The 17,836-nt window shown below is 41.8% G+C and overlaps 2 protein-coding genes across 4 annotated transcripts in view; one reads left to right on the top strand and one right to left on the bottom strand.

The window, feature by feature from the left end:
- The window catches only part of LOC139389621 (patatin-like phospholipase domain-containing protein 7), a 33,795-nt gene extending 22,361 nt beyond the window's left edge, over positions 1 to 11,434 (bottom strand). The window contains exons 1-23 of one of the 3 annotated variants that reach the window (XM_071136476.1): positions 11,353 to 11,399; positions 9,262 to 9,314; positions 9,031 to 9,117; positions 8,677 to 8,773; positions 8,350 to 8,423; positions 8,000 to 8,097; positions 7,722 to 7,862; positions 7,171 to 7,330; positions 6,845 to 6,925; positions 6,427 to 6,555; positions 6,004 to 6,084; positions 5,243 to 5,417; positions 4,752 to 4,844; positions 4,558 to 4,661; positions 4,130 to 4,288; positions 3,786 to 3,863; positions 3,307 to 3,512; positions 3,021 to 3,152; positions 2,499 to 2,622; positions 2,111 to 2,300; positions 1,820 to 1,969; positions 1,623 to 1,686; positions 1,331 to 1,499 (exon numbers count right to left, since the gene is read on the bottom strand). In XM_071136476.1, coding sequence (XP_070992577.1) covers positions 1,331 to 1,499; positions 1,623 to 1,686; positions 1,820 to 1,969; positions 2,111 to 2,300; positions 2,499 to 2,622; positions 3,021 to 3,152; positions 3,307 to 3,512; positions 3,786 to 3,863; positions 4,130 to 4,288; positions 4,558 to 4,661; positions 4,752 to 4,844; positions 5,243 to 5,417; positions 6,004 to 6,084; positions 6,427 to 6,555; positions 6,845 to 6,925; positions 7,171 to 7,330; positions 7,722 to 7,862; positions 8,000 to 8,097; positions 8,350 to 8,423; positions 8,677 to 8,773; positions 9,031 to 9,117; positions 9,262 to 9,312 — 2,643 coding nt within the window. In that variant the 5' untranslated portion in view covers positions 9,313 to 9,314; positions 11,353 to 11,399. Of the gene's footprint in view, positions 1 to 1,330; positions 1,500 to 1,622; positions 1,687 to 1,819; positions 1,970 to 2,110; positions 2,301 to 2,498; positions 2,623 to 3,020; positions 3,153 to 3,306; positions 3,513 to 3,785; positions 3,864 to 4,129; positions 4,289 to 4,557; positions 4,662 to 4,751; positions 4,845 to 5,242; positions 5,418 to 6,003; positions 6,085 to 6,426; positions 6,556 to 6,844; positions 6,926 to 7,170; positions 7,331 to 7,721; positions 7,863 to 7,999; positions 8,098 to 8,349; positions 8,424 to 8,676; positions 8,774 to 9,030; positions 9,118 to 9,261; positions 9,315 to 11,352 lie in introns of all 3 variants that reach the window. The other 2 variants (XM_071136477.1, XM_071136478.1) reach the window with 2 other exon arrangements.
- A 63-nt stretch (positions 11,435 to 11,497) lies between these two features.
- LOC139389911 (large ribosomal subunit protein mL41-like) lies at positions 11,498 to 13,982 on the top strand. The gene is made up of 2 exons (XM_071136944.1): positions 11,498 to 11,536; positions 12,225 to 13,982. The coding sequence occupies exon 2, from the start codon at positions 12,263 to 12,265 to the stop codon at positions 12,668 to 12,670; it is 408 nt and encodes a 135-aa protein (XP_070993045.1). The 5' UTR covers positions 11,498 to 11,536; positions 12,225 to 12,262; the 3' UTR covers positions 12,671 to 13,982.
- Positions 13,983 to 17,836: the final 3,854 nt, after the last annotated feature.

A 17,836-nucleotide genomic window follows, 5' to 3' on the forward strand; every position in this document is an offset into this window, starting at 1 on the left:
TATAGGCCATTACTTTGGACCAGAGCCCCAGAGCCATCTGGAACACATCCCCAAGGCATGATGTCACTGACAGCTGGGTGGAAATGTAATCTGGAAATACAAATAGCTGTGAAACTCTAAAGTCTTCTGTCACAAGCTGCATTTCACACGATGTCCTATCCATCATGTAATAATAAACTATTGGACCAGATCCATATGTGTTCAAACATTCGGTAGTAGCTTTATAAGAAGTACACTGTATAAGAGGGATTGGGTGCCCATCAATATTATCCCTTCATAGCAATCAGACAGCAGAGAATGAAATAGTCCAAAAGCCTTTCCTATGGGTATCATGATGAAGAGACTCAATGTAAGACCGTATGCCTGCTCCTTAACAAAGCAGAGTGAGGGTAGAAAAGAGAAAGAAACGTGTATTTTAAAAATCATGAGCTTGCCTTGGGCTCAGTTTCAATATATCACCTTTTTTTTATGGCAGTTGTGTGTGGAAAAAATATTATTTGTATTTGATTCCGTTATATTCCATTATATTCTTACTATAAAATATATGGGTGTTGACTAATCAGGGTAGGTGTGTTTTGTCTGTTTAAATAAACAATATAACATGATTTCATTTGGATGATGCCACCATGGCTGCACAGAACCGTAACATAATTAAGCTCAAAATACGCCATTCTGTTATTTTCAAAATGTTTTTAATTATTCTTTGAATGTTTCTTAAAACAAATGAATAATGGATTTCTTTCGATGGTGTATATTCAGTTGATTTATTAAAATAGATGTCTGACCACATCGGCTCACGTCTACTCATACTCCTAAACATGCCGGCATGTGCACAGGAGACATAAAGGCTTATCCTGGCAAGAATGTGGTAAAAATGGGACTGTATGAATTGGGTTCTAAAAAATATTGCCAGATTTTTTATTTTACAGGCAACATACCGTAAAGTCTTTCTCTAAAGGGTAAAAGAGACAAGCTTTGTAAATCTCCTTCCTCATTAAGCTAGAGCATCAGTCATTCAACCCCTAATTAACAGACTTACTTTAATAGGGGTTAAACCTAACAAAGCTAATTAAGAATCCCTTTACACTTCACTAATCCACACACACACAAACACACTCATTACTCTTTACCAGTAATTCCACTTGATAAGATATTGCTTTCAACAAAGTAGTCCCTTGACTATGCTAATTCCAATTAGGCAGATACGGTTTTATATGTTGATTCTCTATTCAGCTGCCCTTCTTCAGGTTCCTCTTGTAAAAGAGGTCTTCTGAATGGGACTTCCCAGTTAAATAAAGACATTTTTTTTAAAAGGCTGTGCGTTTTGTACCTCGCCCACAGTGGGCTCAGCCTCTCCTAGTCCCACAATGATGATGCAGTCGGCCTGGCGGATGCAGCGCTGGGTCCAGGGGGTTAGGGTATCGTCTGATTGGTAGAGAACAATGCGGTGGATGTCCTCCTGCTGCCCCAGCCAACTGGACAGACGGTACTCATGCACACTATAGAGGAGAGAGGTGAGATGTGTTTGTGTTTTCATCAACTATGACAATGAACTGATCTTGACATTAATGTGCTAAAGCAGATAAGCGAGTGCATGCCTGACATTATGACATCATTTCTACCTGTCAAGTGCAGCAGCACCCAGTCTCTGTTTGATGATGTCACTGGTCAATAGTAAGGTTGGACCTAAAGGACCAACATAAATAAAAATGGTACATACTGAATGTTGACCAGTAGTTCACTTTATTGTCCCACATTGGGAAAGCTGTTTGAGTCACTGGGATTGGTGGAACTGGAGGAGTACTAGCGTGGTACATACCAATGGCACTGAGTGCATGTTGCAGCTCCAGTGTGAAGGCTGTTAAAGGTACCTCCAATGATACAGGCAGGATGGTCACAGTGGACAGGTTAGAGGCAGGGTTCCCTGAATCCCACTTACTGCTGGGGGTGTGTAGGAACAGGCCACTAGCTACATACAGGGGGAAGGAACACAGTAGCATGGGGGAGACATCATGGGTGGTTAACACAGACAAAATACAAGAACAACACACACACAGGCACACAGACACACATTCCCCATGGCACACACATGTTTTGAATGTACACTAACCTGCCAAGGGTCCGTTAACCTGCTGCATATTCCCCAGGATTTTCTGACCCAGCAGATGGATGAGTCTGGTCACTACCTGTGGATACCTCCTCTTGATGGAGCTGAGGGCCCCTTCAGGCAGCTTGGCTAGCTCAGAGTCCCTGACTGCGTGTACTGTAGTGGCTCGGTTCATATGGGTCAGGGCCTCCACCTGATGACACCACACAAGTTTTATGAACAACAGTAAATAAAGGGTTCTATCTCTGAAATGTCGAGTTAAATTAGTCGGGTCCCAGATGCTATGACAATGGGTGACAATAAATGGACATGATAGCACAAAAAGATCTGGGACCAAGCTAGAGGTAAATACATAAGCCATAAATAATATGCGATTCTACAAGACTCTCACCACCCCAATGAGGTCACCGCGACCATACTCCCCAGTCAACGCCTTCTTCCCATCATCCTTTGCAATGACAGAACGTAGGCGGCCACTGAGGACGATGAAGGTGCTGTCTGACTTGTCTCCCTGCCTAGGAACGGGTGGGTATAGAGGTGAGACAGAGGAACAGATAGAGGACATGAGTCCATTCAGCAGAGAGAGAGCCATTATGTCATGTGGCTACGATGCCAATGTCCATTCTAGTGTTCTGTTCAGATGTAGGATCTTAATTTGATCACACTGTTGCAGAATAACTTATATTTGAGGTTTTAAAAGTCTTCTGAAGTATGTAATTCCACTTTGAAATGTCAGACTTGATTTTCCCTTACAAAAAAAACATATTATCCCCTAAAAAAATTCCATTAATTATAATCAACATAATAATTCACATTTCCTGTTGGTGCAGGATTATCTTCTTGCTGTAGACCGGCTCAAATTAAGATCTTACATCCTAGTACAGTATGTACTTTGATGCTATTCAGCAGGTACCTGTAGACAGCGCGGCCGGCCTCCAGAGCCATCCAGTCCAGAGCAAAGTCTATCTGCCTGACGAAGGAGGATACTCTCTTCACCACGGTGTGAGCCACATTCAGCACCACCCTGGGCTCCTCGCGCATGATCCTACATAGACACACATTCGCATGTTCAGATAGCAACTACTGTGCACAAAAACATGCACACCAACAGGTGGGACTCTTGGACAAAGATGACAATTACAGTGACAACACTGCCATCAGACATTGACAGAGAGTGTCTGTGCACTGGGGACACATACTCATAGAAGGCAGCTTTAGAGATAGACAGGAAGGTGCAGTCCCTGTGTGCTCGGACGCTGAAGATGAGGGGTTCACCGGTCAGCACGGCCAGATGACCCACCATCTCCCCCGGGTGGGTGAGAAACAGCAGGGTGTCCTCCTCACGGTCGATCGTCCTCTGGTACACATGGAGCGCCCCCGAGATCACAAACTGCACACTCACATCCTGCCAGATGGAACAGAGACGCAGATGTACATAATGTCAATGGGTGCGTCCTAATGGCTCCCTATTCCCTATGGGCCCTGGTCAAAATCAGTGCACTATATAAGGAATAGGGTGCTACTTGAAACGCATAAATAAACCACTTATAACATGCAGAGACAAACGGACGACTGTTTCTGCCAGTGCTACTGAGAGAGAAGAAGTAGACGTTGTAGTGAGCTGAGCTCTAGCCTCAGGGCTTTGGACCACCACCAGCATGCAGACAGATAGACTGACCTGGTCCCCCTGGCTGTTCACCACACAGCCAGCTTTGACCTGACGCAGAGTCACTCTGCCCTCCAACAGACTGAGGTCCTGACAGAGAGAGGCAGAGAAGAGAGGGTCAGAAAATACACATTGGCTCTATGGCAGGAATGTCCAAAGTCTCTGGAGGGACGCAGTGTGTGTCCCGGCTTCTGTTCCAGCCCAGCTACTGATCAAGCAATAACAGTCTTCAATCAGGACTGTAAATAGTTGAATCAGGTGTTAATGCTGGACTGGAACAAAAGCCTGCACATGGTGTGTCTCTCCGGGGCCAGAGTTAGAGTGTATACTGAGACCCAGAGGGAGCCATGCAGTACCTGTAGTTGTATGAGACGCTGCAGGTCCTTCTTGGCAGCCTGGAAGATGGTGTTGATCTTGCTGTGGTGGATGTGGGCTGACTGACTTTCTCCAGCCTCACGGTAGTGATACACAGCAGAGGGAGTATGCAGCATAGTCACACTCTTCTTCAGAATGGACTGATGAAGGAGAGAGAGAGAGAGAGAGAGAAGGGGTAGAGAGAGAGAGAGAGAAGGGGTAGAGAGAGAGAGAGAAGGGGTAGAGAGAAGGGGTAGAGAGAGAGAGAGAGAGAGAGAGAGAGAAGGGGTAGAGAGAGAGAGAGAGAGAGGGGGGGGTAGAGAGAGAGAGAGAGAGAGAGAAAAGCCTTTCTGATTTTCCATGTATCTTTATAACTTTTTTGTTACTACATAGTGAGAGGCGTCCATTAAGATTCCAGTGGACCATATACCTTGTGTGGGACCTGGGGACTTGCTGGTGGTGTCTCTGCTTTAGCTGCTGCTTCTCGTATTCTGGCTCGCTGATACGTCATGTTGAGGTCAGCAGACGTGACACCTGAGAGTGTGAGGAGAGAGCATTCAGACACACGGAGCAGGGCTTGTACAGTACAGGTGTGTGTGTGTGCATGAGGTAATGGATGCTTACTTGACACTGCCACAGGAGTGGACTGAGAGCGAGACCTCTTTCCTTTAGTGGTGGGGCTGCTATCTAAAAGACAGGACTTCCTCTCCCCATTCTCTGAAACACCACAACCATACAGCAACACCATGAGTATGTGTTTCCAGAAAGCCACCATTGTTCATAGTGACATAACATAACTGCCTCCACATTCATCCATTTGGATCAATATTTACATGATAAAGTGTTCCAAATGTAATCCAGACATAATCCAGACTAGAGTTTCACATTTCCAGTAGCTTTCCCAAAATTGCCACGTTTTCCCAGAAACCCGAGTTGGAGGATTCCCGGATTTTCTGCTTATACCCTCCTGATTTCAGGAATCTTTCAACTGGGATTTGTTTTTTGGGGAGAGTTACCTGAATTATGGAACCCTATGCAAAACCAAAGGATAAATGATCATTCAATGCAATGATGCTGAGATTGACCAGTGAGATGACCATCCCATAATAACTGACCTGTGTCACTGGGCCCCTTCTCATGGCAAGACTCTTCAGACTGAGTCTGTCTATGAGAACCCCCTCTATCAGGCCCAGCCTCTTCAGACCGGGAGTGCTGTCTGTGTAGACCCCTGTTAGGGTTGGCTTCACCTATCACACTGTGCACTGCCACCAAGGGGACTGCCTGGCTCTCCTGAAACACAACACACACAGAGAACCATCAGGTTTGTGCATTCCCTTCAAAGATTAAATACCCAGTCATTAATCTCAGGTTAACTCAGAACTAAAGTATTGAGTAATGGTCAGCTGCTGGGTCCATACATGTTAAAAGAAGAGATTAAGAGATGCTAGAATGAGGAGTGGAACTGGAACGAGGCGCTCAACCCTCTCTCTTTGCAAGTTATGGGAAAGTCTATGGGCTGAATGTCCTGTCCCCTTCTGAGAATTCAAAATATGCTAAAACCTGCGAAAACATAATTTGTCCAAATAACAAGTGTCGAAAAACCCAAGCACCAGACCTATTGCTGCTCGTTAGCTATCGGCAGCCATAGTATAGATACAGTGTCTGTGTCTGTCAGATCTACGATACGATTTATGTTTACGTTGTCTCCCCATGAGATTACCCAGTCATGGATCATCTTTCATTATTGAGGTCTGTGTGTGTGTGTGTGTGTGTGTGTGTGTGTGTGTGTGTGTGTGTGTGTGTGTGTGTGTGTGCGCGTGCGTGTGTGTGCGTGTGTGTGTGTGCGTGCGTGCGTGCATGTGCGCATGTCTCATACCGCATTGAAGAGCTCGGTGGTGAGACCTAGGTAGTTGTGAAGGGCTAGGAAGGTCACTCTCTGCAGGCGCACCATGATGATCTAGAAAGGACAACAAAAAGTAACAACGGACCCACTGTTTTAGGAGAGCAGAACAGAGTACAGCCAGGCTGTGTCCCTGAAAATAATAAATACTCAGCCATTTTGTATCTTGTGGTTAGCTGTGTAGCTACAAAATAATGTTTCAGTTGCATACAAACCAGTCAGGGGTGTAATCTCCAGTATTTGAGTGAGATTATATAATCGCTGATTTCCCTATCTACAGACCACATCCCAAATGGCATTGAATCAGTTGGGCCCTGGTCAAAAGTAGTGCACTATACAGGGAATAGAGTGCCATTTGGGAAGCAGCCTAGGACAGTCTGTCAATGATAGTAACAGTACCTGGATAACGCGGACCAGAGTCTCTGGGTATTTCTCAAACACACACTGGAAGGCAGCAGCTGGAAGACGCAGTATGGTAGAAGGGGCTGCAGCTCTGGCAGATACAGTCTTGTAGGGGGCTGAGTGACCCTGGGATGCATAAGGTGGTAGAGGACGAGAGGAATTCATTCTAGCTTAGTTCAGTGGTGGCTGGTGTCACTTTAAACCAGAGGACGGGCTCCTTGTAATGGCTGGAATGGAATAAATGGAATGGTATAAAATACATCAAGCACATGGTTTTCCATTCCAGCCATTACTATGAGTCGTTTGCCCCTCACCAGCAGTCCTGTGTCTTCAGTACTTATCAGAGTGGAGCGGATATATAAACATGCACTAGTTGAGTCAAAGGGTAAATGACAGAGTGGAAAGCGTAACATACAGTGATGACATCCAGGATACTGAGCAGACTGTGGACACTGTCTCCTGGCAACACCTCCTTCACAACCACATCTGTCCCATCCTATAACAACAAAATACATTTCATTTGCATTTGACTGTCAAATTTGACATACATAATACATGTAGTTGTAAACGCATCGTAATGTCGGAGATCACTTCACCTCATGACCTTGGGGCGAAATGTTTGTCAAATATGAAATACAATTTCCTTTCAATCACTGCAAATACCTTCGGCATTTTCCTATTCATTGAGGTGAAATAACATTGTCTCCAGCACCAGATAGATATAGCATGTGGAGACCTTACACTCTCATGTATGCAGAGCTCCAGACGGCCATCTTGCACCACGTAGATGCTGTCGTCGATGTCCCCGGGACGGAAGAGAGGCTCCATCTCATGGAGCTGCACAAACACCATGTGACGACACAGCTCCAGGAACAGAGGCTTCTCAAAGTGGCCCAGGACCCTGGTGAGATGGATTACACAGGGGTTATCACTCACAGGCTTTGCTAACACAACTGTTGGTAATGCAACACCTTACAACATGAGAACCCATCATTTACTCAGTCTAGGTGAGGGATACTCAAATCTGGACCTTGAGTCTAGGTACACTTCTGGTTTTGTTTTTTATCTGGTAGTTCATTGAACTCACCAGGTGTCCTGGGTTTGTTGTTGTTTAACCATTTTAAAAAATATATATAATATTTATCCAGGCGAGTCAATGAAGAACAAATTCTTATTTACAATGACGGCCTGGATTAAAGTGCAAGAATGAGAATTATCAGTGTAACTGGACTCAAGGTCCAGATTTGAGTATCCCTGGTCTAGGTGTAGACGTATGTTTGCGGTTCCCTTACCTGACATTCTTGAGCATGTAGAGCACCTCAGAGGGCAGGTGGGAGTTCTGCACGTCAAACTCTGTGAGGTCAGCCTCCAGAAGAGAGGGAGGGGGCTCCTTAGCCACCAGGGTGGGAGGCTCCTTCCTAATGCGCAGGATTCTGGGACACAGAGTGTTAGCCTTAGTGCGTGGTGTTCAAACTCATCCTAACAAAACTTGGTCAAATTGTTCACCATCAGGAAAGGAGAGGTTATCACTTCAGGTATCATCTGAATACACAATGTAGTCATGACTCACTTTCGTGCTATAGACAGGACTTTAGTTCTCTTCCTGATTCGCTGCTTCTGGGACCCTGAGGTAGAGATAGGGGTTGAGGTAGAGGACAAGGTCTGCACCTGGTATGGAGAAAAACAGGGAGACATATTTTTATTTAAATATACTCTGTGGAACCAGCCTGATCTCGCAGTAGCTCACATTCTGACAAGTGAAGTCAAATGAAACCAGAGCGCAGTGCTCAGTCCGCTTGACCAGGCTACAGTGGAGCCTAACAATCGGACAATCTACTGTATCTCTATGTGCTATTTATACTGACAATAACGCCAAACAGTTATGGGAGACACACTAGACAAAATATGCGAGGGACTGACCTTTCTCATGATCTTTCTGCCATAAAACATAACTTTGTCTCTTTTCCTGAAGCGATAGTGAGGCTGCTCCTCCTCTGGAAAACACATACAGAAACATGCCATGAACATATTAGGCCTAAATGGCTTTTAGAGATAATCTACATTTTTGGGGGGTTCATTACAATGTTACAAACTTGAACAATGTTCACTATTTTACTGGTTTCAAATATTTTGGTTTCAAATATTTGCTAATACAAGTAGGTAGTTACTGTACAACAACTGACTCTAACAATTAAATCAAATAGTAAGCTCTTCAGTTATAAGGGAATGGAGGAAGGGAATACAGACTGTACTGTTCGTATCTTCTGTAGAATAAAAACACAACAACGCCTATGAGAGACACTCCCACCACAGCCAGTACAGCTACGATCAGCAAACCAGTCCACTGGGAGGGGAAAAGAAGATGATTATTTGGCGTGAACCAAACCACATCCACACTAATATATTGGCTAGGGGTTTGTCCCAAATGACACCCTATTCTCTATAAAATGCACTACTTTAGACCAGAGCCCTAGTAGGCCTACACTGGGAGCAATTTGGGACGCACAACAGTAGGCTTTTGGCATGCTGGTCTAAGAACAGCCACAAAAGCATTTTTTGCAGAGTAAGTGCTAGAGAAGAAAGTGTTGGGTAGCTACCTACCAATGGCAATGGCATAGCAGTCTCTGTTCTGTCCTCCACCCAATGTTGCATCCTGGCCTTGATTTCACTGCCAAGAGGCACCATCCTCTACAAAACAAAAAGGAAACCAACATTCATCTGATGTGTATTCATGACCAGGCATATAGGAGGTTAGATAGAGGAATGGAATCAAAGACTGCATATTAGACAGGGTAATAGAGTGGGTAGGAGACATAGAACTTGGTTTATTACTGGGTATGTACTGCAGCTGTCCTCATCTTTGTCATCCACCTTGTCATCCATTCCTGGCAACAACAAAACAAGGTCACAGTGGAAGAGACTGTAGAAAATATCAGAAAGTCTTTCTCACCCACTTCAATCATTCCATACAGTGATAGGCCTAATCAGAAAGGAATGGGGTTAAATGTGCATTGTGTGAATTATTGAACTCCTAAAAAGTAATTAAGGCAAAACATCCACTAACAAAACAGATTAGAAATTAGAACACTGGATCACTCACTGGCTGTAGTCACAGAGAACTGCCACAGTGTGACTTTCTGCTGCACTCTGTAACCAGACACCCTCTCGCCACTGCACTTGCATACTTGAATAGACTCACCCACAAACAAGGAGGCTACACTACACACCAACGTAAACAGATTGTTCATGACAGGCATAACAATGGTTTAAAGTCAGATCAAATAAGGCCTGTTCATAAAATACTGTGCAGGTGCACTGCAGGATTGTTTTCAAGAACTGGACTTTTTGCCTAGCTGTGCTTGATCAACAAACTGACAAAACACAGGCATACCACTCTACGAATGTTTCCCCTCCCTTAATGTATCTATGGAAGAAATATGGAAGACTATATTTCCAATCAATTACATTTAACCCCAGATATTAAATTGGTGCTCATAGGTCCAGGCAGTCGACGGCTATATACCGAGGTAAAGTTGGTTTTAGACATTCAACAGATATTCACCAAAAGCCATTTTAAAATGTAAAAATTAATATCTAATTCACCGTTTGTCACATAAACATCAAACTATGTATGATTTATTCTATAAATGTCTAGCATACCTTTACAACCTTTGTTTTGAGTAAACATTATGTAGTCCGTCTAGAGGCCATGTGGTCAAAGTTGTAACGAGTCTGTTATACCCTATTAGAAGGGGCCTGGCATAAAATTCTGCATCTTCAGTCATATTAAATTAGATTACAGGAAAAAACTAAGGGGTCAGGCCTGACTAACAAAGAAGACAGGTGGATGGATCAAGAGGACCAATACAACCAAGAGGATCAACATGGACATTCCACAGTGGAGATAAGGAAATCTAAGAGTGACCCATAACATATACTACCGTTCAAAAGTTTGGGGTCACTTAGAAATGTCCTTGTTTTCAACAGTGAAGAGGCGACTCTGGGATGCTGGCCTTCTAGGCAGAGTTGCAAAGAAAAAGCCATATCTCAGACTGGCCAATAAAAATAAAAGATGGGCAAAAAAACACAGACACTGGACAAAGATATGTATTTTTCTTTGCAACTCTGGATAGAAGGCCGGCATCCCGGAGTCGCCTCTTCACTGTTGACATTAAGACTGGTGTTTTGTGGGTACTATTTAATGAAGATGCCAGTTGAGGACTTGTGAGGTATCTGTTTCTCAAACTAGACACTCTAATCTACTTGTCCTCTTGCTCAGCTGTGCACCGGGGCCTCCCACTCCTCTTTCTATTCTGGTCAGGGCCAGTTTGCGCTGTTCTGTGAGGGTATTAGGTATTACCATATCCCTTTCAATTCACATTCCTTGCAGAAATAACTATTTGCAAACATTGTGTAACTTCATATAGAACAAATTGCACTTGAAATTAACATTTCTTTAAAGTTATTGCAAATAAATGCATATTTTCACTTTTTTTCTGCGACGATCACTGAATTAGTTATTGATCTCTTCATCTTTAAATGCAATATTTGATATTTTATGTATTTCAATCAAATCAAAACTGGAATTTCTACTCAAAACAGGTTGTAAAAGTATGCTAGACATTTATAGAATTTATCATATCTAGTTTGATGATTTTGTGGCAAATGTTGAATTCGTTATTGATTTTCACATTTTTAAATGGCTTTTGGCGAATATCTGTTGAATGTCCAAATGTGTGAATATAAAACCAACTTTACCTCGGTCGGCTATATGGCCATTTGTGTAACAACTGCCACACGAAGCTCAATGGACTGACAAACAAACATACGAAGTCCCGCTATGCAGTTTTGTTGCCATGCAGTCAAATAAACACAAAGGAATTGCACCACACTATATGGTTAAATTAAAATATTATGACTTACTGGATCGTATTACCAAACGTTCCACTTTATTATCCACTGTCAAAGTCTTGTACACATGTATTTTCATTCCAGTATCTGGAATTCCAATTGGCTACCACTGACTGAATCCAACCAATAACAAAAGGTTTTATTCTGACGTCGGTGTCTTCGTGTGCGCCCTATCTTCCGGTGGGCACTGTTCAAGGTGAGTGTGTAAAATGTCCACGTATTATCGCTAAAGTGAGATTAATCGAAGTCATGTAGCTAGTGCCTATCATCCAAAAGTTGATCTAGCTAGCTACTTCAACAATTAATGTCCGCACTACAGCTGTTTACAAACCGAGAGTGTGTTGTTAACCCATGCCATGTGTTTTGCCAGCTACAGCAGCTAACGTTAGCTAATTAACTCGTGCTATCAACATACAAGGGACAAAAACCATATTGCTAGCTAGTTATAACAGCCAGCAACGAAACTATGGACAGAGGACAATGTTTAGACGTTTTCAATTATTAGCCATATCTTCAGGAAGAATCACAACATGGAACATGTGGTAATTCGAGTCGTGCATAACATTAACGGTACAAGCATGATGACATCGACCGTTAACGTTAGTTACTAGTAGCTAGCTAAAAATAGCTAGCGAGAAAGCGAAGCAGTAGTTGCTTAACAATTAACTAATTTGCACAGGGTAGGAAACTGAAGTCAATAATATAACAATTGATTTCTCATTCTTCATCTTAGTCTCATTTACTTAATTTAAACGAATGTGAAAGAACTGATACCATAAAGGTTGCTAGGTTCACCACGGTGAGGAGCTAACTGCTTAATATTGTTTCCAGAGTAGGTTTAAACTATCAGTTGTAATCTCACCCATTTCATTGACTCCATACAGATTTGTCCTCCAGCTCGAGACCAAAACTCTTCGATGCAATGGGTGTATTGAATGCTCTTCGAAGGGGCCTCGTGAGAGGAGCAGATCGTATGGCTGAATTCACCAGCAAGCGTGGCTCAAGGACTCACTACAAAGGCAGAGGGGCACAGCCAACGGGAGTACTGACCTCCAGCAGAAAATTTGTTCCAGTACAGGCAATGATTCCTCAGTTTGTGGTGCCAAACTTGGAGGGATTCAAACTCAAGCCCTACGTGTCGTACCGCACCCCGGCTGGAACGGAGCCCGCTGTCACCCCTGAGGGTCTGTTCTCTGAGACTGTGGCCCCACAGATCCAGAAAGACTTTGAGGAAGGCTCCTTTGATAAGGAACAGCTGGAGAAATACGGGTTTGAACCCACACAGGAAGGAAAGTTATTCAAACTCTACCCCAAGAACTTTATACGATAAGTAGTCCACCAAATCTGATCCATCTGGAACTCTGAGTGTTAAGGATCATTGACTTATTTAGTTTGTGTTGGGAGGTCAAGAGGTTGTTTTACTGGACCCTGGTGTATTATGGATGTGCTTGCTGAAAGTACTAGTAGCACTTCTTATTTAAACATGTATATTATGTTTTGGTCTTTATTTTTTTTAGACCTCAATATGCATGTTGGCTACAGGTTATTCGAATGTAGTCGAGGTTTGCACTAAGCAAAATCATTGCTTAGTGCAAAATGCTTACTTACGAGTCCTTAACCAACAATGCAGTTTTTAAAAATCCAGATAAGAAATAACAATAAGTAATTAAAGAGCAGTGTTAAAATAACAATAGTGAGACTATATACAGGGGGGTACCAGTACATAGTCAATGTGCGGGGGCACTGGGTTAGTTGAGGTAATATGTACATGTAGTTAGTTATTAAAGTAACTATGCATATATAACAACAGAGTAGCAGCACTGTAAAAGGAGCCATTTGATTAGATGTTCAGGAGTCTTATGGCTTGGGGGTAGAAGCTGTTTTAGAAGCCTCTTGGACCTAGGCTTGGCGCTTTGGTACCGCTTGCCGTGCGGTAGCAGCGAGAACAGTCTGAGGCTGGGAGTCTTTGGCAATTTTTGGGGCTTTTTCTGACGCCGCCTGGTATAGAGATCCTGGATGACAGGAAGCTTGGCCCCAGTGATGTACTGGGCCGTTTGCACTACCCTCTGTAGTGCTTTGCGGTCGGAGGCTGAGCAATTGCCATACCAGGCAGTGATGCAACAAGTCAGGATGGTGCAGCTGTAGAACCTTTTGAGGATCTGAGGACGCATGGCAAATTTTTCTGTGTATATATACAAAGAAATAAATGTAACATGTAAAGTGGCCCATGTTTTATTATCTTAAATACAAGATCCCAGAAATGTTCCATACTATCATGCTTATTTCTCTCATGTTTGTTGCATAGAATGTTTACAATCTTACATTTTTTGTTCAGTAATATATACATGGAAGTGCTTTTCCTGAAACATTTCTCAGCACAGTTGTAACAAGCCCATGATGCACTTGTCAGGGAAGCAAGCATAATTTAGGGATAGTTCACTGAACATTGTATAATGTTCATTAGTCCACTGTTGATATGCTCCCCAAAAATTATACGGCAGCAGTAAAGTTTTCAACATATACCACTTTCAGTTTAAAAAATCTAAACGTGTGACAGTTTTTTGTATCACAGTTTTTGCTTTTTACTGTTAGTGCTCTATCTTCAAGATTTGATATCTATAATAAAAAAATAATAATTGAAACTGGCGCTGGTTGTTTTGTTTGAACATTCAAATAGGTGATGCAGGTACGTTCCTCACAGGTGAAATATTTGCATTCTTCTGTCTCTGCTTCTTGATTTCATGGATTTGACCAAGGTGACTAAACAAGTCTCAACTTGTACTTTGCTGGTGCTCCTGCCTGGCAACCATCTCCCTCTCCCGTTGTTCCTCTCCCTCCTAGGCTTTCACAGTGCAAGTGACCTGTGGGTCCAGTCACAGTGCTACACATGCAGCATGTGGTCTTAGAAGGGTTGGGACAGGGAAGTGGGCATGCCACAGAGAACAGAGCTAGCAGGTGGTGGGGATAAGCTCTCAGGTACGTAAACACGACGTCCGGCATCATCTTATTGAAGTTGGCAGTGGGAAATTCATACTGAATCCTTAGGTGTCTTCCTGTATGGAACTGTCTTGCTCTGTGGTCTCCAGGGGGAGGCTCATCCAGGAACAGGCATGACCAGTCGGCCCTATAGGCCAGGGAGTTATGGAGCATGTAGGAAGCGAAGACGGAACACACTCCTCTGCCCATACCTAGAGGAAGAAGTGAAAAATACTGTTTTGACACAATGACAAAACATTACCCGCTCTTACAATTATATGGTACTTTACTAAACCTTTTTGTTGGAATGCCCCTTTAAAAATCTATCAGACATGGTAGTTGTGGTAAAGGGGTAAGTTTTCATGTGCATGTCATGCCCCTGTCTAGCCCCAATTCCCACACTTTGCTCGAATTTGAGGTGTATGTACCATATACTCTGCTGTTGTGATCTCTGTGCCTTTTGATGAAGTGTGTGATCCAGTAGAGGGTGACAAAATGCCACTATTGACCGTTATCCCATGATTAAATAGGTTCACAAGAAAATATCAAAATATTTGAGAATCGGCTGTCGTGACGTAATCTGTGTGAGATTGTTGGGTGTGTGTGTGTTTGCATATGTTTTACTGAGAATAGATTATTCCCAGATGTTAGTTTTTTTTTCACAAGTATGTCATGAATTTTCATAACTCCAAACTGGCAACACTTGTAACGAAGCCAGTTTTACATTCAAAACCTTTCATTGTGCATTCATTTTGTTTGTAGAGATCTTTCACCACACAACCATTGATCCAAAATATGTTTGCTGTGAAATATAATCATCATATAAATTAATCATATATCATCATATATATAATATAAGACCATTGGTTTAAGCACCAATATACAACAATTGAGTGATTTTGAAAACCAGTTAATCCAACAGCAAAACATTTTAAGATCTATGTTTTAACATTGTTATTTGAACGTATTATGCGGCAGTACTGTAAATTACTGTACATTACACTGTTTTCACATTAGGCAATACATTTCCACTACCCATTAAAATGGACTGAATATCAAATTTCCATCATTTCTATCCCATGTGTGATCAGAGATGTGATCATTGAAGACATATTTCACAATGTAATCACATTTTAAAAAGTAAAGAAACAATGTTTAGCTGGTTGATTTGAAAAGTCATAGTCAATCGATCAATAATATAATAATACTCAGCAAAAATGTTTAGCATTAATTTACAATCTTAGAAACTATGAGAATAGAAAGGTTCAGAACTTTGGTGAAACATCACAGCACAGTTGAAAATTATATGGCAATTAGAAATCAAAACTGGATGGTTTTCAGAGATAGATGAGAGGGGTTGAGGGTAGCTAAACAAACAAATATAACTCATGTAAAATATACCATGTCCATAAAATGTATATAGTATGTAAAAGCCTAAGTACTGTTGTCCATTACTTTACTCCAATTAGGGGAGGGGTGATAATAAAGAAGGAATATATTTTTAATAAAAACAAATGTTTACACCTCAACATTTTTTAATGTGCCAGAAACAACAATGCAATGCACCCACTAGTGTTTTTGGCACTCCAAAGATACTGTATGGTACACTATTCTGTGGGGGTGAATTACAGTACCATTCAAAATACAGCAATGTTCCCAGAATTAACCATAATTTACAGCCTGCTGCAGTAAAATGTTCCAGAGTTGTTTACCTTTTGGTCTGGATTGAAATCATTGCATGCTTCATCCATGGCCTGAAGGAGGGTGGTACACTTCATGGGGATGTATTTCTTTCTGTTTTGGACTTTCTGTATTATTTACATGTTGGTATTGTATTGATATTGTATAATTGCACTGTAGGAGCTACAAACAATAGCATTTCACTGCACCTGCTGTAACATCTGCTCATCTGTGTACGTGACCAATACACTTTCATTTGATTTGTTGCATACAGTACATCTCTGATCTTGTCAATATCAGATTTGTATAAAACTTACTGTGAAGTAAAATCACAAGTCATCATCATAGTAGTACATGTGAGTACATAAAATACGTTTTGTTTCTTCTTTCCAGACGTATTGCACATTTCCCTAACGGTTTTGTTTCAATCACTTTGGCACATTTTTCAGATGTACAGTGTTAAAGTAAAACAACTCTAAGGTGATAACACTTGTAATGCCCCTGTCTTATGTTTAGAACTTTTAATTGTGCACACATCTTTCACCGCTGAGTCATTCATGTAAAATCAAGTTTTTCGTGAAATATCATGACCACATTTTGTTTAGTCACCAATACACCAGATAATGATAGGCTCACCATTTAGTAATTTTAACTACCATTTAATACAATAGCAAAAAATGAAAGATACACATTTCAAATCTGTTCTTTTAAAGTGCTGAATGGAAAGAATAGTAGGTGGTAAATATCATTTTCCATTCAGTATGATACTTAAAAAAATAATTATCCATTGGCAGGTTGTGAGCAAGTTGGGAAATATGTCAGCCTTACAGTTGAATTGTCCTTATACAGTACATACATAAGACACACTCAGAAGTAAAAAACTTAGCAAGGTGGTGTCTTCCTTTTATGCCCCATGCAACATTGTACAAGATCACCTTTTCTATGTGACTTGTCAACTGATACAGTATCGCCTGTCTCTCTGCTTGAAATTCATCAGCTTACAGTGTATCAATGAAATTCAGATAATGAATGAAATATATTGTTATATACAACCCAGGTATTTCAGCATTGCCTTGTACACTACACTATACTGTTTATTTTAATCGCTATGGTACTATTTTCACAACTATGTGGTGAATTTTCAAAACTCTTAGTACAGAACTCCAAACTGTTAACACTTGTAACGCAGACAGTTTTACATTCAAAACCTTTCATTGTGCATCCATTTTGTTTGTAGACATCTTTCACCACACAATCATTGATCCAACATATGCATTTACTGTAAACTATAATGAGTACATTGGTTTAATCGCCAAAACATCCTGCTGCTTTGGATTGTTCCATTTCATGTAATTACAGCCATTCAGCAGCAGCCCTGTGCACAACACCTTAGCAAAACCCAAGCTTACTTTATGGCAATAGAGCTCCCTCTCACCTCTAGTGACTGGTTTTGAAGGTATTTCCCGACGTCTTCAGGACTTGGACACATGTCCAATTTCGGCGTCAGTCTTGAACGATCTCCTTGTTCTGAAGAAAGCCTGTATGTATTTTCAAACACTAGAAAAGTAAGTCATCTTGATTTAGCTGTGAGGAAATGCATGAGAGCATTTCTAAATTAAGTCACTAATCATTCTGAATTTGATACAGAGAAGTAGAGGCTACATCTGACAAGCTCTCCATTTTGTCCTTAACTGAAATGGAAGCTGTAGCTTGGTCTGATTGGATTTAATTTGGTGTCTGTTTTTGTGTGGCCTTGTGTGTGTGTGTGTGTGTGTGTGTGTGTGTGTGTGTGTGTGTGGGGTGTGTGTGTGTGTGTTTTGTTTATGTATCCTTCTGTGTG

This window comes from Oncorhynchus clarkii, chromosome 30 (assembly GCF_045791955.1).
Source record: "Oncorhynchus clarkii lewisi isolate Uvic-CL-2024 chromosome 30, UVic_Ocla_1.0, whole genome shotgun sequence".
Taxonomy (NCBI): domain Eukaryota; kingdom Metazoa; phylum Chordata; class Actinopteri; order Salmoniformes; family Salmonidae; genus Oncorhynchus; species Oncorhynchus clarkii.